The sequence below is a fragment of the Vicia villosa genome, unplaced genomic scaffold (assembly GCF_029867415.1).
Source record: "Vicia villosa cultivar HV-30 ecotype Madison, WI unplaced genomic scaffold, Vvil1.0 ctg.000011F_1_1, whole genome shotgun sequence".
NCBI classification, from domain to species: Eukaryota; Viridiplantae; Streptophyta; class Magnoliopsida; order Fabales; family Fabaceae; genus Vicia; species Vicia villosa.
The window spans coordinates 1,536,973-1,561,124 of record NW_026704941.1 but is presented as its reverse complement, the minus strand read 5'-3'; the positions used below and the strand labels follow the sequence as shown (position 1 = coordinate 1,561,124).

General features: G+C 32.3%; 3 protein-coding genes and 1 non-coding gene across 4 annotated transcripts; 2 read left to right on the top strand and 2 right to left on the bottom strand.

The window, feature by feature from the left end:
- Positions 1 to 9,511: 9,511 nt before the first annotated feature.
- On the bottom strand, positions 9,512 to 9,986 carry LOC131621807 (uncharacterized). The gene is made up of 2 exons (XM_058892845.1): positions 9,852 to 9,986; positions 9,512 to 9,757 (listed from the first exon to the last, which is right to left on the bottom strand). The coding sequence occupies exons 1-2, from the start codon at positions 9,984 to 9,986 to the stop codon at positions 9,512 to 9,514; spliced, it is 381 nt and encodes a 126-aa protein (XP_058748828.1).
- A 4,785-nt stretch (positions 9,987 to 14,771) lies between these two features.
- Positions 14,772 to 16,850, top strand: LOC131621750 (protein FAR1-RELATED SEQUENCE 2-like). The gene is made up of 3 exons (XM_058892798.1): positions 14,772 to 15,272; positions 15,535 to 16,103; positions 16,340 to 16,850. The coding sequence occupies exons 1-3, from the start codon at positions 15,236 to 15,238 to the stop codon at positions 16,532 to 16,534; spliced, it is 801 nt and encodes a 266-aa protein (XP_058748781.1). The 5' UTR covers positions 14,772 to 15,235; the 3' UTR covers positions 16,535 to 16,850.
- Positions 16,851 to 17,352: 502 nt separating this feature from the next.
- Positions 17,353 to 17,424, top strand: TRNAT-UGU (transfer RNA threonine (anticodon UGU)). The gene has a single exon. It is a non-coding gene; the product is annotated as a tRNA-Thr (tRNA).
- Positions 17,425 to 17,573: 149 nt separating this feature from the next.
- Positions 17,574 to 21,447, bottom strand: LOC131621867 (serine/threonine-protein kinase-like protein ACR4). Its single transcript, XM_058892914.1, has one exon. The coding sequence runs from the start codon at positions 20,586 to 20,588 to the stop codon at positions 17,835 to 17,837; it is 2,754 nt and encodes a 917-aa protein (XP_058748897.1). The 5' UTR covers positions 20,589 to 21,447; the 3' UTR covers positions 17,574 to 17,834.
- Positions 21,448 to 24,152: the final 2,705 nt, after the last annotated feature.

Sequence of the window (24,152 nt, the reverse complement as noted above, 5' to 3'; positions counted from 1 at the left end):
GGTGCTCTTCATGGATAATAGTTACGGTTTATAGCATGGATATGTTGTTAAACATAAGAGATAAAGATTTACCAAGTAATCATTCTGCCACTTCTCATAAAAGTCAGCAAGAACATCATCACGATTTTTACCAGGGTTCTGGGCTATGGAAGCCAATGCTGCAAACTGCTCAGTCATATTTGTAGCAGTTTTGTATTCTTGAAGAGCAAGGTTGGTGAATTCTTGATCCTCAAGGGATGCAAGATAAGCTGCCAATCACGCAAACAAAAATTAAAGAGATGACTTGCTACCAATTTGAATGAAAATTTATCTTAAATTGAATTTTAGGTGAGTTGATATACGAGCATAATTTCCAAAGTATATCCATTCCATGGCTTCCTCATCTGTGACTGTGCTCTTAAATTGAATTTTCAGGGATGATGAATATGCTCATGGACACTGATCTCGACGTACAAAGACAAACCTTATCTTCATTTCTGCACCAAAGCTTGTTTTCAGATACCATACTTCTATGGCTGGTGTTGTTGTATTTTGTTAGTGCTGCTGAGTCCCACATCGATTATTTCAAAGACAAAATGAGTCTTTATAAAGCAAACACACACACATCCATTTGAATTTAATATAGACTCCCATAAATGGGCTTCTAATGCATCAAGTAAGGGCTTAGGCCCAAATATTAATTTTTACAATTCCTAAAAACTAATAAAATACTCTATAAAAATTATAAAAATTATTGAAATAACAATTATAAAAAACGTAATAAAAAAATAATATATAAAAAAATGAAAAAAATGACGTGGATTTAAAAAAAAATTAAAAAAGCCACTTGACAGGCCAAGTATGAAGATTCCATGGCCAAGTCAGCATGAGGGGATGCAATTTGGAATCTGGGTTTCTCAAGGGGGGAATCGCAAATTTTTTTTTGAGGGGGAAAATCAAATCTCGCCTATATGGCAGGGGGGTAAATAGCTATTAACCCTTGAAAAAATAAGCAATCTACATATTATATAATAAACTCTGGGAACTTTCAACAATTGTTATCTATTATAACCGTGATCAAAAGTAATTTATGTTTTAAATTATTTGTTGTTGTTGAGTTTCAAACCTAGTACCTACGTGTATATATCACAACCATTTATAAGAATAACCGTTGTGATATGTGGAGCGCGCCCTGCCTTACAATAACGGTTTCTAGATCGTGGTGGAAACAACAAACTTACAAACACGCTCTACTTAACAATAATATGGTACGCGTGATGGTACCCCTTTTTCAACTGTTGTGTGAGGGGTTTTCCATAGTAGTGATCACACAATAATAAACTCAAATATAAATTATTTGAAATGTAAAAAAAAATCATATGAACCCTCCAAATTCTTTGTTTCCAGTTTGACAACAACTATTCCAAATCTCGCATTTCATGCTTTCTATCTCGACAAATTCATATCGATTTTGGGCTTCAATTTCTCAATCTCGTGTTGGTATTGTTGAGATTCATACTTTTATTGCCTTTTGAGTTTCAAATTCTGACAAACTTATTCATGAAATTTAACATTTTTGTTTTTAAAATTTATTGATTTTGTAAGAAGAAGATGAAGAAAAAAGTGAAGGTGAAGTTGTTCTTTGTATTATAGATCTAAGATTGAGACACAAATAATCATTCATAACAAGATGAAATTTGAGATGTTTTTTGGGATATTTTAAGATGAAGAAGATTGATGAATGTCAGATGAAGATGATTTAAAGATTTTTTTTTCATTTTTCATTCTATTAAAAAAATGAAAAATATAATTTGCTAATTTTTTTTGTATGATTGCATTGCTGAGTCAAAATAAAATTAAATCATGAAATATTAGAAATGTCACTTGTAATGTCGAATCAGCTAAAACTAAAAGAAAGAATTAGGCTGATTAACAAAGATATTTTTAAGGGTTTTAACATTTATTAAATAAATGATCAGCATGGAACTAAAAATTAAATTAGGAGACCAAAAATCTAATTAAACTTAAAATAAATGAAATTAAACGAGACATTACTTTAGAACAGACCATGATCAATCCATCATAAACACAATTCAAAACATACAACTCACTCAAAGACAATACCTTCTTGAGACATCAACAATGGCCAGAAGAGACAAGGGGAAAGAAACATATGTGTCAATCAAGAAATTGTCTAAACATTTATGATATCCTTAGTCATAAAGTTAGTCTTTATGAAAGCCTTATATAAATACCTATAAGACGAGATATATAAATGTTCATAATTTTCTACTGTACATACATTTAACTCCTCCTTTGTTCACTAACTTTGGTCTCGGTGGAGGTGTGACAATTCAATTTTTTGATCTTCATACTTGTTGCCTAGCATTGACAAGTTAGTGAATAACTTTGCTGAATAAAAGTTGTTGTCGTTCATGGATGCTTATTCTGAATCTAATCAAATTCTCATGCACGAAAAAGACAAGGACAATACCACCTTCATGACATAGCAATCTAACTACCAGTACAATGTGATACCCTTTGTATTGAAAAACGCAGGTGCCACGTACAAAAGAATGGTGAACATGATATTTGAATTTGAAATTTATGACATGGTTAAAGTATACATGGACAAAATGATTTTTATATCTAGTGAGGATTAGTTACATAAGTGTCGGTTCACTAAGGTATTCGACTATGTACATCAGTATAATAGGAGGCTCAGTCAGAGAAGTGCATATTTGCACCACTACAAATAACTCCATTTTATCTCGAGCGCGAAGGGAATTTTACATCAGTTAATCAAGTGAGGTAATGAAGGGTGACATAAAAACCTGTCATTTTACCCCTCAGTTTTTGAATAACAGTGGGATAGCTAAATGGCCATTGGTTCGATCCCAAACAGCAATATTTTTTATTTTCAAAACTATGTTGCACGCGCCACATACCTCTCGGTTTTTGTTAATAACTGGGGGATAAAATTTGTTGATATACAAATATTATTAAATAATTTAAATTAATACATATATAAAATAAATATCACCATCAATACATCAAGCATTTATCAGCAGTTTAGATCTATTTGACTCAACTATCTTACATAATTGAGTTATCTCACCTAACTTCTAATATCTATCGAATAAAAGAATATACGTTGAAATTCACCACTATACTTGATAAGTGCCAAAATGTAGTTATTTTGTGTATGTAAATAGTGGCATTTATCGATACTTTTTGTTAATATCGTTTGAATAATTCCCCGTTTTGTGTATATTAGTATCGTTTGTGTTTTAATATGTTTTTGTGTAAATATGTACCGTTTGATAGTTTTGTTGTCTTTTTGTAGGTATTTTTGCGTTTTCGGAGCCTCGAAGAATAAAGTGTCGAAGACACGGCTGCAGACGCGTTTTGAAGAAATAAAATCTGTTGTTCTGGTGTAGCTCGCGTCGCGCGCTGGAGGGCGCATCGCGCGCTGAAGGAGAAAAAGAAATAATCCAGGCAGAAGCTTGGGCGCGTCGCACGCTATTAGGGCGCGTCGCGCGCTAGGGCGGTTTAGTACTTTTAGTGATAGGGCGCGACGCGCGCTTTAGGGCGCTTCGCGCGCTCTGCGATTTCAGTTTTTGTATAAATAGTTTTGAACAGATTTTTTAGGGTTTTTATCATCCATTTCCCCCTTGGAGTGGCTCTGATCCATTTTTGATAGTTTAGAGGCTTAGGAAACACCATTGGATGCTACATCATATGGATTGATCATGGATTTATCTCGATTTCATTGTGACGGTGAGAGCTTCCGGTTCATCTTCTTTATTCCCTATGTTTCATTCCAATGGTGGGTTTTGTATGTTTAGTTCTACTTTTTCTTGTATGTATATTTGTTGGTCTTGGGATCGTTTATATATTCGCTTTATAAATCATCATTGTTGTTGTTCTTGATCTTTTTGCTTAAATGCTCTGGATTTGTGTTGTTGCAGAAATGGACACCGTAGATCTTGATTAGGAATGATAACTGTTAGTTTCTAGATTTCAGAAATGGATTTAGGGCTAATAACCGTTATGGGTATCGAATTTAATGCCTCCGTGTTGTTTGTGTCGGTTGAGACATTGCTGGTGTGAATAGTACGGTTGAGCTTTCGTCGGTGTTTCAGACATGGACACTGATGTGGCGTCTCGATTGTTGCCTGGTGATTTTGATGCGTATTGTGAGTGTGTTGCGATAAGATTTTCCAATTTAACTATTCAACGGGTAGAACGAAATGCAATTCCATAACTATTTCTCTTAGACTATTGAGAATGTTTATTTGCTTTTATTTACTTTTCCTGCATTTACTTTTCCGCACCCAAATCATGAAACTTAGAACACGAGATAGTCGAACGGCAGTTCTTCTCACCAATCTCTGTGGACTACGATATGATATAACCTATATCACCCGGTAATAAATAATACCTATTACTTTTTGCTTGCCGCTTTACCGCTTCAACAATACTCCTATTTAATCGAGTTTAGTTTAACTTAATCTCAAGAGCAATTTGGACAATATACACTTTGCTTGATTTATAAAAGCCTTACATTAAATTATGTCGATGTGTCCAATTGAGAGTGCATTTCGCGTTCACCACCATACTGCATAATTCAGAAAAAACACAATCAAATTTTCAATTCCATTTTTCAATTCAATATTTATTTTCACTACCCTCAATGCATTCTTTGAAAACTCAAGAGTCACAATTTCTATAAGTTCAAATCTCCACATTAAATTTTTAAACACACATATGAATAGTTTATCAATAATCAGAGTACCTTCACGTCCATTTTAAATGTCCTCTTTCTCTTCAACCATCACAACACATTCACCTCCATCACTCCACCGTATTTAGAACCTCCATCAACAATCCCATCTTACTCTTTCTCCGTTTATAACTTGATTTTGGACGTTGATTCAACTGACAAAGCCACCGTGTTATTTCAATCGGTTAATATATTCATTAATATTTTGCATTATTCTAATCCTAATTGCTATTATGTATTAGGTTTTGCTACAATTAGATTTGTTTTCCAACGAACTCACCAACATGTTCGAGCGCAACACTGAAAATAGTTATGTCTGGGTTACACTCAAATGATGTATGTGTTGTTGTTGTTTTGTTTGTTTGATTCAGTGGAGTTTTTTGGTTTTATAGTTTCTGAAACTTACTTTTTGTTTGTATGTTTGTTTTTTTTTTATTTTGTGTCTTTTTTCTTTTCAGCGTCCTTGAAATCTAAAGTTCAGAAGAATGAATTACCCACTGCTGAAACGACTCAATCAGAGGTGATTGAAAGCCTCTAACTGAATTATCTAGCTCTATATATATTCATCTTCTGGGATGGTGATTGAAAGCCTGTCACATTTGAAAATAGCTTGAGGAAGTTGAGAAGAAGAGATGTCACATACCCTCTTTTTAACAAAATTCGACTAGCGTTAAAGACTTAATACTCTCTTGGTCAAATATATTAATATAAGAGTTTTTGTATTTCTCAATTTAATTGCGGTAGATTGTTCATCGTTCATCGTAATCAATGTCCTTGCAAGCATATATCCACTGGTAGATGTGAACGTATATATGAGATACCAGCTGTATACTGTTCATTTTAATGTCAATCTTTTAAATCTTTCTTTTGCTGTTGTTTTATATAATTTAAGTTAGAGAGTCGACTGTACGGTTTATTATATACAGATCGATGCTTAAAAGTTGATGCATATTATTAGCCTATATTTATAACTATGTGAATGTTAATCAATTAAAAAATGAATTCAAATTTGACAAATGAGAGTGGACGACGTAACGTGTAATGTGAATCTAGAGATGACTTGTGCGACAACACAAATTTCTTACCAGTTTATTGTTCAAAACAATACTAATTTTCTATCATGTTTTAAGAAAAAAATATTTAATTAGCATTTGATATTGTTTTAAAAATTGAAAATAGGCTTAACTTTTAAAAAAAAATCAAGAAGATAGAAGTTTGATTTTAGAAGCTTTCGCATATCGTTTTTTTCCCTCCCATTTTGGCAGTAGTAGGTTTTCAATATACAGTTTATAAAATGCAGATGTAACATCAAAAAACAGTTATTTTATTCTTATATATTCTTCTCATTATACACGATGTGATTTTTTAAAATATATTTAGTTATATATTAGGTAATGCAAAAGAGGTTAGAAAGAGTGGAAAGGGAATAGCAAAGGGTTGAACGCAATGTCATACAAAATTTCGAAGTAGATAGTCTTGAAGAACAGATATTCAGTTATAGGGTGTATCCAAAACAAAACAAAGATGAAATGTGATGAAATGTTGAAGTGTTGTTTGTCTTCTAATCAGTTTGCTAACTATATATCTAGTAAATTTTGATTATATATATTTTAAAAAATAAAATAAAATTTGTCTTATATTTTTAAATTTTAAAATATGAGAAAATATTTAAAATATCATTATTATTTACAATATTTTAATTTAATTAAATGATTATATAATTGTTTTGTATAAAAATATTAGTTATTCATAAAAGATGTGATCGAATTGTAACAGTGATTCAATTTCTTAAAAAATTTTAAAGTAAAGGGATATGCATTGTGTAAAATATTTTTATTTAAAACACAATTTTAATTTTAAAAAATTAATATGAAATGGCAAGTGTAAGGATTTTGATTGATTGTATGTCTAAAGTTAGTTTACACTGTCAGTATACTACCTTTAAACTCAAAACTTTATCGAATTATCTTTTTCATAATTAATGTTGTTCAACCATTTCAGCTTCTATGTAGATGATAAACTTTAGGCTTAAATGCACTTTTAGTCCCCCTATTTTGGTGTTTTTAACTTTTTGGTCCCCAAACTAAAAAAGCCAAGTTTCAGGTCCCCCATTTTAATTTTTGATGAATATTTGAAGGTCCCCCATCACTTAAGTGCAATTTTAATGACATGGCAAGTAATATTTGGTCCAGTCACTTGCCACATCACTATTTTTATTTTAATTTCATTTTTTAATTATTAACTTAATATTTAATATTTTCATAAAAGATTTAATGTTATTATTATATGGATTAAATTGAACCTTTACATACTTAAGCATTCTGGGTTTATCCTCGTCTTCCTCATTTCATTTTCATTCTCATTCTTCTTCAACCTTGTTCATCCTTGTTCATCTCCGTTCGCGTAACTTCTACTCAACCTTGTTCATATCCATTGTGCATCCAACTTCGTTGCAATGTCAGAAGAGTTCTCAGTTCCACTTTCATCAAAGTTGAAAGAAGATGCAAAGTTTTGCTTCAGGTACGTATCTGAACATCTTTGTCTGTGGTCCCAATGTGTTTTATATTGTCTGTGGTCCCAGGTATTAGAAACCCTAATTTTATATGTATTGATTGTGGTCCCTACGAATGGGCCTGTATTTGAAAGAGTATATGTATGTTTGAATGCATGTAAAACTGCTTTTGCAAAATTCTGTAGACCTTTAATAGGTCTGGATGCATGCTTTTTGAAAGGTGACTATGGTGGACAACTGATGGCAGCTGTTGGGAGTGATGGGAATAACCAAATATTTCCCATTGCATATGCTGTTGTAGAGGCTGAGACCAAGGATTCATGGGAATGGTTTATAAATCTTCTCTTAGAAGACTTGCAATCAGTGAACAATGTGTCATATGCCTTTATCTCAGATCATGTTGAGCAGCTGTCCAAGGAGTAAGTGAACATGTTGAGCAGAGGTTGTGTGTAAAACATTTATATGGAAATTGGAAGAAGAAATTTTCAGGTTTAGTTTTGAAGGAGGTCTTTTGGAGTGCAGCAAGGGCTACTACCATTCCAGAATGGGAGAGAGCAATGATTAGGCTTAAAGCCTTGAATGAAGATGCTTGGAAAGATATTAATGAAATACCTGCAAGATTTTGGTCTAGGTCACACTACAAGACACATGTTAAGTGTGATCTTCAGGTTAATAATTGGTGTGAGGCATTTAATAGGGCTATTTTGGAACATAGGGACAAGCCCATTATAAGCTTGTTAGAGGGGATTAAACATTACATCACCAAGAGGATTACAAGTCACAAGGAAATGATGCAAAAGTACAATGGAGTGATATGCCCTAATATCCAAGTTATTGTTGAAAAGAACAAGAAGAATGCTCATGGCTGGACTCCTACATGGCATGGTGATGATGACATGGCAATATTTGGAGTTACTAATGGGATGGAAACTTTCTGTATCAATCTCAAAGACAGGACATGTTCATGCAGGAAATAGATGTTGAATGGTATTCCTTGCAGCCATGCAATCTCAAGTATGTGGCAAATGAAGAAATCTCCTGAAGAGTATGTTGATGATTATTACAAGTAAGAGATATATGTAATTTGTATATATATGACTGCTAAGATTTAAATGATTGATGTTAATAAATTGTTATGGCTGTTATTTGTAGGACTGCTAAATATTTGGAGTGTTATGGCAACATAATTTATCCAACTAATGGACCACAATTGTGGCCTGTTATTGATGGAGTTGTTGTAGTCAACCCACCCTTGATGAGAAGAGCTATTGGGCGCCCAAAAAAGATGAGGAACAAGTCAAATGATGAGCCAAGAAACCCTAATGTGCTGCCAAGGACTTTGTCAACAGTCTCATGTAGGAAATGTGGAGCTGTTGGACATAACATTAGAAGTTGCAAGGGTAAAAGAGCTGCAGATAGATCCATACCTGTTGGTGGGAACAAAAAGGCAAAGACTAAGGGTGCTGCTAAGGGTAAGGGAGCTTCTAAGGGTGCTGCTAAGACAAAGGGAGCTTCTAAAGGTGCTGCTAAGACAAAGGGAGCTTCTAAGGGTGCTGCTAAGGGTAAGGGTGCTGCTAAAGCTAAGGCAAAGACTAAGGGTGCTACTAAGGCTAAGACAAATGAACCTGACATTGCTTCATCATCACAAGGACCACCTGCCACACAGCCTACTCAAGAAGAGTTATAGGATTATCCTTTATGTAATGTTTATTTTGATTAAGCTTTTTTGAAAAGTTCATGAACAAGTGTTTGCTATGTCTATTTTGTTAAGCTATCCTGTTATTTATTTGGCAAGATCTGTTATGAACAAGTTAGAACAATGTTTAATGTTTATTGTCATGAACAAGTTAGAACAATGTATTGTTTAATGTTATGGCAAGATCTGTTTACTTTGTGTTCATATGCTGTCAATTCAATTATATGATACAAGCCAACTATATGCTACAAGCCAACTATATGATACAAGCCAACTATATGATACAAGCCAACTATATCAGAATTTTACAATTTCAAATCAACTATATGATACAAGCCAACTATATCAGAATTTCTCAGTTTCCAATTCAATTATATATCAGAATGTTATGGCAAGACTAAGGGTGCTGTCAATTCAATTCAAAACACAAGTTTACATTAGATTTCAAATGGGGCAACATCCATTACAATTGACATCAAAGAACAAGGCTACAAAGAAAATGAACTAACAACACAAATGCCCTAAAATCACATAAACCCTACTTCATTACATTAAGCATCACAAGTCCTACTGCCATAACTAATGTCATGGAAACTGAGAATTTCATCAATAAGTTCATTGCATTCAACTTCGTCTTCATTTCTGCTACTTTTGTATTAGCTTCATCCAATCTAGCCCTTTCATGCTCCAATTTTTTCTGCAGGGAGTAGATAATTTCCTTGGCCCTTGATGAGAGTTCATCGTCGTACCAAACAAAGTGGCTACACCTTTTACGCCCCTGTACCTGCAAACCAAACATATAAAGAATCACAAATTAATTTTGCTGCTACACATGAGGTGAAACTGTACACTATCAGTTACAGTGAAAGTAACGTTACCTTGTACATCCCACACCCAAAAAAACGTCTGCCTGGGTTCGAATCAGTCCATGAGGTCATCAATGGAGCTTCAAGCCCACACCTGCACTGGCTTCGAAACTCACATGAACGTGTAGCCCCGATACTACTCGCCATCGTGCATTGAGACATCTCTGAAAAACGAAACGAAACAAGAAGAGAAGGCGAAGACTCAAATTGAAGAAGAAGACTTCCTGCGTTGAAGGATGAAGATTTGGCTTTTGCCCTAGTTCTGCGTTGAAGGATGAAGAACGAAGAAGACAACCCAATATTAAGGGTTCAATTTAATCCATATAATAATAACATTAAATCTTTTATGAAAATATTAAATATTAAGTTAATAATTAAAAAATGAAATTAAAATAAAAATAGTGATGTGGCAAGTGACTGGACCAAATATTACTTGCCATGTCATTAAAATTGCACTTAAGTGATGGGGGACCTTCAAATATTCATCAAAAATTAAAATGGGGGACCTGAAACTTGGCTTTTTTAGTTTGGGGACTAAAAAGTTAAAAACACCAAAATAGGAGGACTAAAAGTGCATTTAAGTCTAAACTTTAACGAGTTATCTTTTTTATGATTAATATTGTTCTATGATTAATGTTTTCATGATGGTGGCTTTAAATAGAATCAAACTGTTTGAATTGTAATTTTTACTTATGGTGTAAATATCTTTTAAATTATCTTTGAGTAGTAGGTTTGATTAGTGTGATTGTTGAGGTTATATCCTTTCTCTTTTTTTATATTTGGGTTTGAATACTCCTAATGTTTAAATTTTATATACAAAAGTTGCTTATCAAAACAAAAAAAATATTACTCCCCCCCTCCCTCCTGTCCTTAAGTATTTCAATATGTATTACACAAATTCCATGTATAACATTTATGATGTTAATATAAAGAATTATATATAAATTTTGATTATATTTTAAAAAATTTAAATAAAATTATTTTATTTATTAAAGTGATAAATATGAAAAAGTATTTTTAAAAAAGTTTTACTCTTCATTTTATTTAATTTATAACAATTTAATTTAGTCAAATAGATATATTTAGTTAGTTTGACTTTCTTTAGTGAAATTTTTTGTTTCTTCTTTTTGTTTCATACGTAACAACTTTCTATAAAAAAAAAATACCCGAAAGAATATAATATGAAACTCTCCATCTTTTTTCCTTATTTCCATCTTCTTTTCTTATTTCTTATTCAGAATTGTATGCAAAAAAATATATAAAATTGAATTGCAATTCAATGACACATCTTTAGGCACGCAAAACATATTTTAAATACAAAAATGCATGCTCGTGTGATGGCATATCATTTTCGTACGTCATTGAATTAGATGAAATATGATCTTTTCTGTTCGGTTAGGCTCTCAATTTGGTGTTTGATAAAGACCCATAGCTAGTATACTATACTTGTTTTAGTTATACATGACATGCTGAAAATGCAAGTAATTATTAAATCTACTTAAAAAATGGAAAAAATAGTTGGCAAAGAGGAACGTCAAGAAGAAAATATGATACTCCTAGTTGGAGTGTTGGCTGATGTATCATAAGGTTGAAATCAGTGATTTATGAATTTAAAAAGTAGTTAAAATGGTTCCTTGGATAATATATATACAAGTAGATTTAATGAGATCTTAAGTTAAAGGATGATAAAAAATTTGAATAGGAAGATTAAGTTCAATATCATGGTTGTGCAAATAGTTTTAAAAAGTGTTAGGTCACTAAGTTTAAAGTTAGGATTTAATGCTCAAATCTTTGAGGTAAATTGCATATTCATATATCAATAATATGTTATAAAATATATATTTTTTAATTACTATCGTGTACGATAAAAAAAATAATTGATATAAAGTTTGTTTGGTGGAAATTTAGTTCATAAAAATAAATTTGTTTGTTTCATTCTATAGATTATTTTTATTGGAAAAATTAAATTGTTTCGTGAGATAAAGAACTTTTTCTGAATTTATATTTTAAAACAATACGTAGTTCCTCCTATCATGTAAGAAGGAAAATAAAAATAAAATTTTGGTTATTATTATAAACACAAATTATTTATTTCTATATCATTTAATGTTATTATTTCTAATTTATTTTTCATTAAACATTTCTTTAAATTTTTAATTCAATGAATTTTTTTTCTTTTTTATAAAAAACTAAAGAGTTAAAAGCAGGATTATAATTCACCCATAAAAGCACTTTATAATTATTAAATTTTAAAAATCCGTAGCAAATTCAAAATAAAGTTAGAATAAAAAATATTATTATAATCTTATAATATCTCTCAAATATTATAAATATCTTATAATGTCTCTTAGAATATTATAAATATAATTTTATAATATTTTTTATAATATTATAAATATTTTATAATATTTTTTTATATTAATTTAAATTATCTTTAAATTAATATAAATATTTTAATATTAATCAATAGATTCATGAATCGAACCGACCGAATCCAATATTCGTGAACTGCTTGGACCAGACTATTTTTCGACTTTTTAATTTATAACAATCTCAAAATATTTCTTCTTTCCCTTCATCACTTAAAAATTTTAAATCATAATTCAACAATTTACATAATTTCTTTGTACGGCAAGAAATGGTATGTTCTTTGAATTTTAATGTTTTTATTTAAAAAAAATTGACAATTGTTTGTCTCTATTTAATGAAAGATTTGAAGTAAATTGTTAGAAAATAGAACTTGTAAGCATGCATATACAAAGTTTTCTCTTACATATGTATATAGTATCCCTTTTATTATGTAAGCATGCAACTTGTATTTGTTTTTTGTGAGCATGCAACAAGAAAAATGGAACTGTCTTTCTTGTATTTGACATGCAATTCCAACTTTTATGGAATTGTATATGCATGCTTACAAGAAAAATGGAGATATATTAGTGCTAAAATTTGTTTTTCCCGAAGCCTTATCTACGGAAGCACCTGTGACAGTATCTGCATCCGTGCACGTCACACGGAGGCATGATGTGCAATCCTCCAAAATATAAGCCAGTCTGGCTGGTTGTCTATGACGTATGCATTGTATTACAAATAAAGTTGAATTAGATACAATTAACTTATAAATACAAAAGAGAAAAAACCAATTATAACTCCGTAGTTGCAAATATGAAAAGTTTCCGTAGATGTATCTACGAAAGCACCTAGCATTTCATAAAATTGGATTTGTTCCGTAACAATGGTGTTTGTCATTGTTCCAGCCATTGAAAAAGATAATTATTCCGCTGTGTATGCATATATGTTAGTGTATGGAACATGAATTTAAATGCGTGTAATGAGCATGACCAGTGTATGTTTGTTAGTTTTGAAATACATGCGACGCCCTCTTTTGATAAGCATGCTAACTTACTCAGATTATGCAATATATTTGTCGTGGAATTTAGAGGGTGTTACAGATTAATTCCCACACATATCCAGTTCCAACACTTTTCAGACTTGGATCTTCCAGCACTTCCCATGCATCTCTGACTAGTCATGTCTACCAACTTACATTGAGGACATGCCGCGTGCTTATGCATTCATCTCGCTCAGAGGGAACGAGGCGACCAAGACGTTAAAAGTTTATATTAAATGCTTGGTCTTTGAGGATATACACTTCCATACATACTTCGATCACCGTGAGACAATTCCCTTTGATGACATGGTTTTATACTCAGGATGGTTGGCTTGCGGGTCGCGTCTGACAACTCCTCATCTTCCTGAGTGTGTCATGCGTCAGTTCGACTACATGCAATACATTATAGAGATCCTTATGTGTCTTCTCCCCCCATTGTGAAACGTAGATATATGGATGCCATGTTTGATGATTATGTTAATCATCTGGTACCAGATGAGACACATAGTACCATAACATAGAATGACTGAAGCTATTTAAAAGGTTACATCCGATGGTTCTTTCGGATGTCACATCCTTATTTGATTCAGAATGCTCCAGGATACCCACCTAGGCCAACTTATCAGGAGATACTATAAGATTAGTTGGCTAGGGAAGATCATGCTCATGATGTCTTGCCTAGGTATCGTCGTATCATGGAGATTGAGCAGACGAGTATTGATGGATGACTCTTTCCGAATGGTTCTGAGGCGAGGGGTGTTGTAGATGCCATGGTTGTGAGGCTCTGCAATACAAGAGACAGTGCAGGAACTTGGAGAGACGAGGGCGAGACCGACTCATAGTCCGTCCTACGCGGTAGATTGTTGTATTTGTACTCTTTATACATTTTAGATTGTATTTTATTTATCGACTTTGGTGTAACTTTTGGATTGGACTTGTATAATCTTGACTTATAACTTTATATATGTCATTTTATTCATATCGTTATTATAATTGAATCTTAGAATATGTTCTAACATTATTTGATATGAGAATCATTCAAAAATTAATGTGTTACTACCTGCATAAATTTCGAAGATACATCTCCGACCAAGTTACAAATATATATCTCCAAAACAATCCGATATTAAATAAAAAAATGCATCCAATACATCTCCGAAAACTGAGAGACTTCTTAAAAATTGCACATGATATTTTTTAGATTTATAGACTGTTTTAAGAAATTCTCTTGTTTCGTTTCACTTGGACTTAGAGGTAAGCCGATGTTGATGTTCCGGGTTGGAAATATACCAAGCCCATATTGAGGAACAAACAGATACGGCACACAGAAGATTACATACGGCTTTCCATACCTGAATTCTTCTCCTACAACAGCACATCACAATTCACAACCGAATCTTCTCTGAACTGCACGGAACCAACCAAACACAAAAAAAATAAAAAAAATTATATATTTATTTTTCAAAATCACCATCTCTCCCTTCCTACGACAAACCAAATTTGCGTCACCCTCATTTCACAGTAAGCTTTTCCTTTTTCCCCAATTCCCAAATTCAATTCAATTTTAGGGTTTCTACTTTCTTCTCAATTACTGCATTACGTCTCTTATATTGAATCTATTCAAACTTTTCACTTTCAATTTGTTTTTAGAATTTCAAACGGAATTACCCAAGTAACTCAAAATTGGAGCTTTTCTGTTTTTTCTATTTATGTAATTATTTATTCTGATTTTATCACAATGCTTAATTGAGGTTTAAACAAAGCCTAATTACAATCATTGATCTTATTTTGCTTGGATTAGATTAGAGATAGAGATATTAGTACATTAAGCATGTTTTGCATGTACCCTATTGTTTTGAGGATATTACTATTTAATTTGGGGTTAAATTAAGGCTTCACTCAGAAAAAAAAGTGTTTCAGTGTTCGAAACCGACTCCGAGACTTATGATTACGTTTAATTTATTGATTTTTAAAATTATTATCAGTGTCGGTGTCGTGTTTCTGGTGTATGTGCTTCTTAGGTTTCATGTCAGCAACTTTGACTTGTATGGTTTTCTCTCTTTGATTCATTGCAGTATTTAGGTTAAACCATTCTGTGCTCATTTTATTTCCCTTTTCTGTGGTAAGCTTTCTACTGAAAATAATTATGAAAAAGAAGAATTTTGGAATTAAAACTATATATGTTTTCCTATGGTTCTTTCATAATTATAATGTTCACCGGCGAAGTATTTCATTAGTTGTATACACTGCTCTATCTATCATCTGGCAATGAATGAATATCTTATGGCAGATCTTTTGTTGGTGCAGTGGAGTTTGAGATTGATGACTCCAGTAATGGTGATGCAGTAGGAAATGTTACTACTGGAGAGGTTAGCAGTAGCATAGCTGACAAAGACAAAATTGTCTGCAGTTCTTTCGATCCAACTGATGAACAGGATCAAGATGATAATATGACTCAAGATTCTTCTGGAGTGGACCAAATCCCGTTAGCGATTCCTGCATTATCGGTTGTGAGAACAGTTGATGAACCCTATATGGGTCAAGAGTTTGTATCGGAGGCTGAAGCACATGCGTTTTATAATGCATATGCTACACGTGTTGGATTTGTCATTCGTGTAAGTAAGCTCTCGAGGTCAAGGCGTGATGGGTCTGTTATCGGACGGGCTCTTGTTTGCAACAAAGAAGGTTTCAGAATGCCTGATAAGCGGGAAAAGATTGTAAGGCAGAGGGCAGAAACAAGGGTTGGTTGCAGGGCAATGATTATGGTGAGGAAATTAAATTCTGGTCTATGGTCTATAACAAAGTTTGTAAAGGAGCATACACATGCTCTGACACCTGGAAGAGGCAGAAGGGACTTTGTTTATGAGCAATATCCGGTTAGTTCATGTTCTTTCATTATTGATATGTGTGGTTATATTTGTTATGTTAATCGATACTTTATGCTTAATGGATTAGATTGTTACTCATGAAGAGCCACTATCTGTTCATCAGGCCCATCAATGTAGTTTGAACGTTGAAACCGTTATATATGAGTAACTTGAGCAATTCATGTATCATGTCTTTGTCGCCCCTTTTCAGTTTTCTCACGTCTTTGTTTTTATGCAATTTGCAGAGTGGACATGACAGAGTTCGAGAACTCTCTCAGCAGTTGGCTCTAGAGAAAAAACGATCTGCAACCTATAAAAGGAGTCTTGAATTATTATATGAGTACATCGAAGAGCACAATGAATCCGTCACGAGGAAGATACAGCACATAGTAGAGAGTGTGAAGGAGATGGAAGCCAACGAACAAGAGAATCCTAGATAGTTTCAATTCTCTGTTATCTAGACTTGAAATTCTTTTTCAATAGATGAATGGTAGTAGATAAATTGTGCAATAACATAATTGCAGATCTAGGTATCTGGTTCAGTCCAGCATTAGGCGTCAAGTGAGTTCTGTTGTTCAGTTTGTTAAGTTCAATGGAATTCAATTATTCATTGGATTGCTTTGATAATTTAGTTATTAGAAAAGAGACTAGTTCAGTCAATGTACAGGTCCTATGAATCCATTCTTGTGAATTTATCCTAACAATATAACGACTCATAACAAGCATTCTAATGCTTGATTACAATTTTCTCATTCATTGTTAATTTTGTAAATTTTTTTATACTTTTGTAAAATTTTCACTATAATAAGTTTCAGGTGTGCATCTACTGAAATTATGAGTCAGCCTTATTCTAAAACCATAATTCAACTGGGATTTTGAGGTAGTGAAGTTGACACCGAATCTGCAATACACGAATTAGGTGCGGTGGATTAAAAAATAAACTTCTAATGTCTAATATTGATTGCATCTAATCTAATAATCTTTGCTATAATTAATTTGGTAATCTGTCTATTCCAATATTTAATGTATTAAACAATGCAAATAGAATGGCAAACACATTTCAAATAAAAAGTCATTTTCGTCTCCTATCTTGGTCGATTTGAGTCAGTCCTTCCCAATTAAAACTTCTTTAAGACAATGATCATAGAAGGATGTTTTTCATTTGTGCCAATAAAAATTATGCTAATTAACACTAAATTTTTTTTTCTTCTTTAAAGTTAATTTCATATAAGCTTTACACGAACAATAGCCACAAGTTGCCCTTATAGCTCAGTGGTAGAGCGCCAGTCTTGTAAACTGGAGGTCCGCAGTTCGATCCTGCGTGAGGGCATATCTGATTATCTTTTGCATTTTGTGTTTTTTGTTGAGGGCATATCTGATTATCTTTTGCATTTTGTGTTTTTTGTTGCATTTTATAAAAAATCAGCATTTGAGATTTTTATTTTCTTTGGTGTTAATAATTAATGACGTTCTTTGAATAATATTAATAATAATACGCTTTACAATCAATAAAATGAGATAATAGTTACATTACAATACATTAAATCCTAGTTGCATGAAAATAATGAAATCTCCACTAAAATTCTAAAATACATCTCTCAAAAGATACAACACAGTTACAAAAACTACATAATCTCACATTCCATATTCATAGTCAAACTCAACTAAACTAAAAACAAAACAAAAAATTACATGCAACATTAAATCTAAATAAACCATGATGTTTTTTTTCATCCAAAATCAAAAGTTATGTTGCAAGAAGAGTCTCTCTTGAGGAGAAGCAGGACCAATCTCTTCTTCAAGGCTTCTCAAAACATCACCACCACCAACAAAGTTTCTCCCTTCAATCTTCACTTCAACTTCCCCTTCTGACTCTGAGGATTTTCTCCTTTGAGAAGATGTCACACTTGGAAAAGTTATCCAAGAAGGTGCTCTAAACTCGAACCTTTGATCTTCGCCTTCGACCACGTCGGTTTCTGAAGCCGACCGGTTCGACGATCTTTGAGATGTTTTCTTATGCATTCTATTACTTCCTAAAACAACTTCTGTTGGTAGAATTGGTTGATCAATACAAGGGCTTCCCATTAACATTGCTAATGCTCTTTCCAAACTTGTTGTTACTTTGTCCATTGAAGGCCTATCTTTGCCTCTCATTCTTACACATTTACAAGAAACATTTGCTATCCTTTTCAATGCTTCAATATCAGAAGGCTGTTTCAAACAAGGGTCTAAGATCGAAGCTATGTCGCCCGATTTTATTAACGGTACCGACCATTGAACAATGTTACCTTCTTCATATTGCATATCAATAGCTTTTCTACCACTTAGGATTTCTAATAGTAGGACACCAAAGCTATAGACATCTGACTTTGTTGTGAGGTAGTGAAGTCTATAGTATTCGGGGTCGAGATAACCGAGCGTCCCCGCTGGTAACTCGGCCAACGGGGAGCTACTATCTGTTGGACCTAACAACGATAAACCAAAATCCGAAACTCGAGCATTGTGTTCTTCGTCTATTAGTATGTTTGAAGATTTGATATCTCTATGGATAACCGGTGGACACGCATAGCCGTGTAAGTACTCGATACCTCGCGCGGCTTGGACCGCGATTGTTACCCTTCTGATCCAATCCATTTGCTCTTTCAACTCTTTGTTTTTGCCATGGAGGTGTTGATGCAATGATCCATGAGCCATGTACTCATAAACAAGTAGTCTTTCGCCACCTTCTTCGCAATAGCCTAATAAATTAAGCAAATGCGCATGATTCAACCGAGATAGCAAGTCGAGTTCTGTGTGAAACTCTTTCGAATTTTTCTGCATGTTTGGTGACATAATAGCCCTTTTAACAGCAACAACTGTTCCATCTTTGAGAACACCTTTGAACACACAAGAGAAACTTCCTTTACCTACTATGGATTCTTCTTTGAATCCACTAGTTGCATTTTCAAGTTCCTCATAGGTGAACTTCTGAGCTCTCCTTATCTTAAACTCCTCCCCGTCCGGTCGAATCCTTCCGTTATCCTTTTGTACCGACGAACCAATGTTGAGTCTCTTCGTCGAGTTTAACGCTGTTGTTGAACATTCGCAGTCTCTCAGTTTGTAACGAACATACATAACCGCGGTTATCGATACAACACTAACTATGAAAACAACAAACACTATCTCAGAAACAACAACTATCAACTGCATAGACCAAAATCTTTCACTTTTCTTCCCATTATCACCATTGGAATAAGAAGAAGAGGAGGAACAATTCGAGAAACATTCAGGCGAAGAACAAACCGAACAATTATATTCACACAATATATCAGATTTCAAATCACAACTACTTTTCTCATACATTTCATCAGGACAAACACCACTGCATGGAACACAAAGGTGAGAATTTGAATCCTTACAAACTAGACCCTTTTGTTGATCCTTTTCGATTTCATAGTAACTTGCAGGACAAGTTTCAGAGAAACACTTTCTTGTTCTTGGTGAAACAGCCAAAGGTAGAGAAGTTGGAAATCCAACACCCCAACAAATAGGTTCAAGTGATTTCGCAGCGAGAATTCCGCATGTAAAATAATTACCAGCTGCAATTTCAAACACTTTAATCCCTTTAGGAACTTGTGTGCTTGTTTTCAAACTCAAACCCCAACAAATTACACCATGATCATAGCTCTTAATTCCACAAGCATGAAACTTTCCTCCAACAACACTAAGCATAGGGTCATTTGGTGCTAACTCAACACTACCACCTTGTCCTTGATTAGGAATCAATGAAATCTCTTCCTCCATATCCAAACTCCTCCCCCAACAAACAGTCTTAGAATTCACACCTTCCAAGATTCCACACACATGATACCCTCCACAAGACACTTTCTGAAACCTCATACCGCGAGGAATCAACCTAATAACCTGACTACTAACCTCATCACCCCAACAAAAAACCGTTCTATTCTGCGAAAAAAGTCCACAATTGAACTCAGAACCCGCCGAAATCGATTGAATCTGTCCATCAAACACGTAGTTATTCGTCATGTTGTACCCCCAACAATCAACAAAAGAAATGTTCCTGAATCTTCCTGTCAAAGGCTTCCTCAATCCACAGACATGATAATCACCAGCACTGATTTCTAAATACTGAGCTCCTTTAACCATAGGTTGTGGCACACCCATTTCTATATGACTACTACTCCCCCAACAATACGGTTGATTCGAACTCATCAAAAGTCCGCAAACAAAACCATCGCCCGAAGTTAAACCAATAAACGGAAAATGAGACGGCGTTCCATAAACTATAGCCGAATTAAATCCATAACATGTCACAGTATGAGATCCATCTGATTTCAAGCCACAGAAAGCTGAACCTTTATCTCCATAAGACACAGCAATTGATGACATGGAACCAAGACTTGTAACATGTAACCATAGCCATGAAAAAACAACAACCTTAAATAATATAGTATTCAAAAGGTAGGTTGAGAATTGTTTTTTTGAGAACCCCATTAGACCTAGAGACTCAAAAACTATACTTTATACCAAAAAGGTTGAATCTTTAACAAAAGTGTTAGTTGGAATTGAGACAACATAAACCCTTGTTGGCTTCCACCTAAAATATACCTATTGATTACTCAGCAAGAAACATGAACTTCATCTACAAAAGTGTGATTTTTTTCCAAGGAAAAGTATCAATGCAGAAGAAAAGGGCTTAAAAAATGGTGGGTGAGTAAAATAGTGAACCAAATCAGAATCTTCAAAATGGCTTTTTTATGGAACTATTTGCAGGCAAAAAGCAAGGAATTGGAATGGATCTTGTATACATATAGGATAGTAAAAAGAGAAAGTTCCATGCTTTTTGATGATTTGGCTAGAAAGATAAACTTACCAAGAAGAAAAAAGCAAACTTCAAGTTCCAATAAGTGCTTTTTTCAACCGAAGAAGAAGCTATTGTTCTTGTTGAGGTTGTAATGAAAAGTTGAGAGACAGAAAGAGTTGTTGCACCATTTTTTGTAACTAGAGATTTGAAACAAAGTAAGAAAGGATAGTTGAAGGGTGGTTTAGAGGGTGGTGATGTTGTGTTACTGGCAAAGACAAAGAGAGAGGGTGCAATAAATGAGATAAAACTGCTAGTTATGAAAATGGGGTAAGTGTAGGTGGAAGCAATAAATGTGAAAGTTAATGCTTGTTGATGTTTTCATGCTTGGATTACTGACAATAGTATGCACATTTTTACTTTCATCAAAAAAGTAAAGAGAGGTGTGTGTGGGATGGGAACAATTATAATCTTGGATCATAGAAATGTTTGATCCTTTATTTTTCTGGGTTTGGTGTGGAGTTAATGGACTATGCTTTCTCATAATAATATATTTCATGGTTTTGTTTCATAAAAACTTTATAGATTGTTTCTTACTCACATCACTAGATATCTAGAACTAGATATGAGTTGAGTTACTTGAAAAAAAAAAGAGTTTAGTCAAAGTCAAGTCAAACTTTATAATTTTTGTTCTATTTTTATCTTTATTATTTTTATTATACTAATTTTTATTCTTTATAAATATTTTTTATTTAAAATAAAATAAATATATTTTAAATACTAATATTAAAAAGTCAAAATTTTATCTATAAAAAATAATAATAAAATTGCTAATTTTTTTATAAAAGATTTATGTCATTTTACATTTAAATTAGTAAAACTATTACTTTATCAATATTTTGGTTAAATTATTTATTATCAGTCATCAACTAAAAATTATTAATTATTAGTTATAAATTATTGACTATTCGTCATCAATAATAAACTATTATTATTTTTATAGGTAATAATAAACTAAAAATTATTAATTATTAGTTATAAATTATTGACTATTCGTCATCAATAATAAACTAAAAATTATGATTTTTGGGAAGAAAATTTTGATAATTTAACATTTTTTCAATAGGTAATAAATCCTGATGAATAATTGACCTAGGTGTATTTTGAATTCGTGTTTTTATATAATTATTTTTATTTAAGGCAAAATACTATTTTTGATCCCTAATGTTAACCTCAGAGTTCATTTTGGTCCCTTGACTTCAAAAAGTATCACATTGGTCCCTTAACTCTTCAAAAGGTGTCATTTTAGTCCTTTTTGTCACATTAGCGATGGAGAAACTCAAAAATTGGTCGCTATTTACGTCGCTAATATGACAAAAATGACTAAAATGACACACTTTGAAGAGTTAAGGGACCAATATGACACATTTTAAAGTTAAGGGACCAAAATGAATCCCGAGGTTAACATAAGGGACCAAAAAGAATATTTTGCCTTTATTTAAAATCTATTAAGTTAAATGATTTAATTCTTATTTTCCATAGATATTTAATTATAATATTATTTCCGGAAAATTATGTACTTATTTATTTTGAAGTATTTTTCAAGGGTTTTGTCTTTACTAACCAAAAAAGTCAATATAATTTGTTGTTTTTGATGAAATTATTAGTCATTTTTTTACTCTACCTCGAAATTATTTATTTTCTCAATATAAACTAATAAAATTTGAATTTAAACTTTGAAAATAACAATTCTTCTAAAAAAATAATAGACAATTAAAAAAAACTAAAGAGGGAGTAAATGATTAATAATATCCATGGTTTTTATTTCCTTTTATACAAATTTTGTATATGATTTGGATTCTCAAACTCCTTGTAAGATGAAGTTCTTTAAAGTTAAGTTAACAACCCCTTTCCCCAAATAATATCTATATTTAATATATGGAAATAAATTCACTTTTATTAAGCATGATGGATAATGATTTAGTGTGCTTACAATTTTACAAAACAAAGAAAGTTTAATTAATTGAAGAAAATAACCTTACTAAAAAAAGTAAGAGGAAATTAACAAGTAACAGTCAAAACTAATTACAAGTTTTAGATGGCAAACATATTGACAATTACTTTTGCACATGTGTCTCTCTCTAGAGAGAGTGATAGAAACACTTTTGCCTTATTAGTATATAAAATAACACTTTCCTAACTAACTTTGAAAATCTATTTGTAGAAAATTCACTCTTTATAATAATTCATGATTCATGATATATAGATTTAAATCACATTGATTATGACTTTGAGAATTGTGGACCCTTATATTCAAGTAAGAAATTAATCTTACAAATTGTAGAGTCACTAATACTCTAATCTTGACTTCATTTTAAATATCATGCAATATCTACTTTTTCAAAAACTTACTCTCAATAGGATTAAATTTAGTGTGTAATTTTAATATAATTAAAGAAAAAATGTGATGCATCAAAATAGATGCTTTATGAAGCACAATTCATCTATCATTTTCATTAGCACCAACTAATCATGTGATCTGCAAAATAGTTAGTTAATAGTTACTACCTTATTCAAGACTATGCTACTACAAAAACTGTCTATTTGCCATAAAATAATAGATTATGGATAAACAACTTGTTTTAGTGGAGTTTTTCTTCCTAATTATCCGGTATAGTTGAATTGAGTCATAGGTTATAATTTTATTATAAGTAGATCTTATTAAAAAAATCTTATAAGTGGATCTTAGGCCTTTATCAAATATTGACATTTCCTTTCCTTTACTTACTCTATTTAGATTATTTTAAAGTATTTGTATATATAAAGTTCTCTTGAATCAAATAACCTTTTTTCTAAATAAGGTGTTATGTACATGGATTATACCTCTCATATATTTAAGAGTACTATTATTCTTCCACTCACTTCTTACACTAATACATATATCCAATACTATTTACCATATCAATACGGTGAATAGTGTTTTTCAAAATAAAAAATATTTTATGAACGGTAAACAGTGACATATACGTGAACAATAAACAGTGATAAAGTTGATTAATGATATATAAAAAATTGGTTAATAAAGTCATCAAGTTGGTTAATAAATGCCAAAATGTTAAAATAATTTAATAGTAAAACAAAGTTGGTTAATGAAAAGTAAAAAATTAATTAATAAAGTAATAAAGTTGGTTAATAAACGTCCAGTTATTAAAAATAATTTTTAGTAGTAAAATAAAGTTGATTAATGGAGTGTAAAG

What these genes read in the sequence shown, in the direction of transcription:
- LOC131621807 (XM_058892845.1), bottom strand. Translation starts at nt 9,986, where the DNA reads ATGGCGAGTAGTATCGGGGCTACACGTTCATGTGAGTTTCGAAGCCAG. An exon ending in TTGGGTGTGGGATGTACAAG is followed by an intron (nt 9,758 to 9,851) that starts GTAACGTTACTT and finishes TTTGGTTTGCAG; the next exon opens with GTACAGGGGCGTAAAAGGTG.
- LOC131621750 (XM_058892798.1), top strand. Translation starts at nt 15,236, where the DNA reads ATGTGCTTCTTAGGTTTCATGTCAGCAACTTTGACTT. An exon ending in CATGTCAGCAACTTTGACTT is followed by an intron (nt 15,273 to 15,534) that starts GTATGGTTTTCT and finishes TTGTTGGTGCAG; the next exon opens with TGGAGTTTGAGATTGATGAC. An exon ending in TTGTTTATGAGCAATATCCG is followed by an intron (nt 16,104 to 16,339) that starts GTTAGTTCATGT and finishes TGCAATTTGCAG; the next exon opens with AGTGGACATGACAGAGTTCG.
- LOC131621867 (XM_058892914.1), bottom strand. Translation starts at nt 20,588, where the DNA reads ATGGGGTTCTCAAAAAAACAATTCTCAACCTACCTTTTGAATACTATA.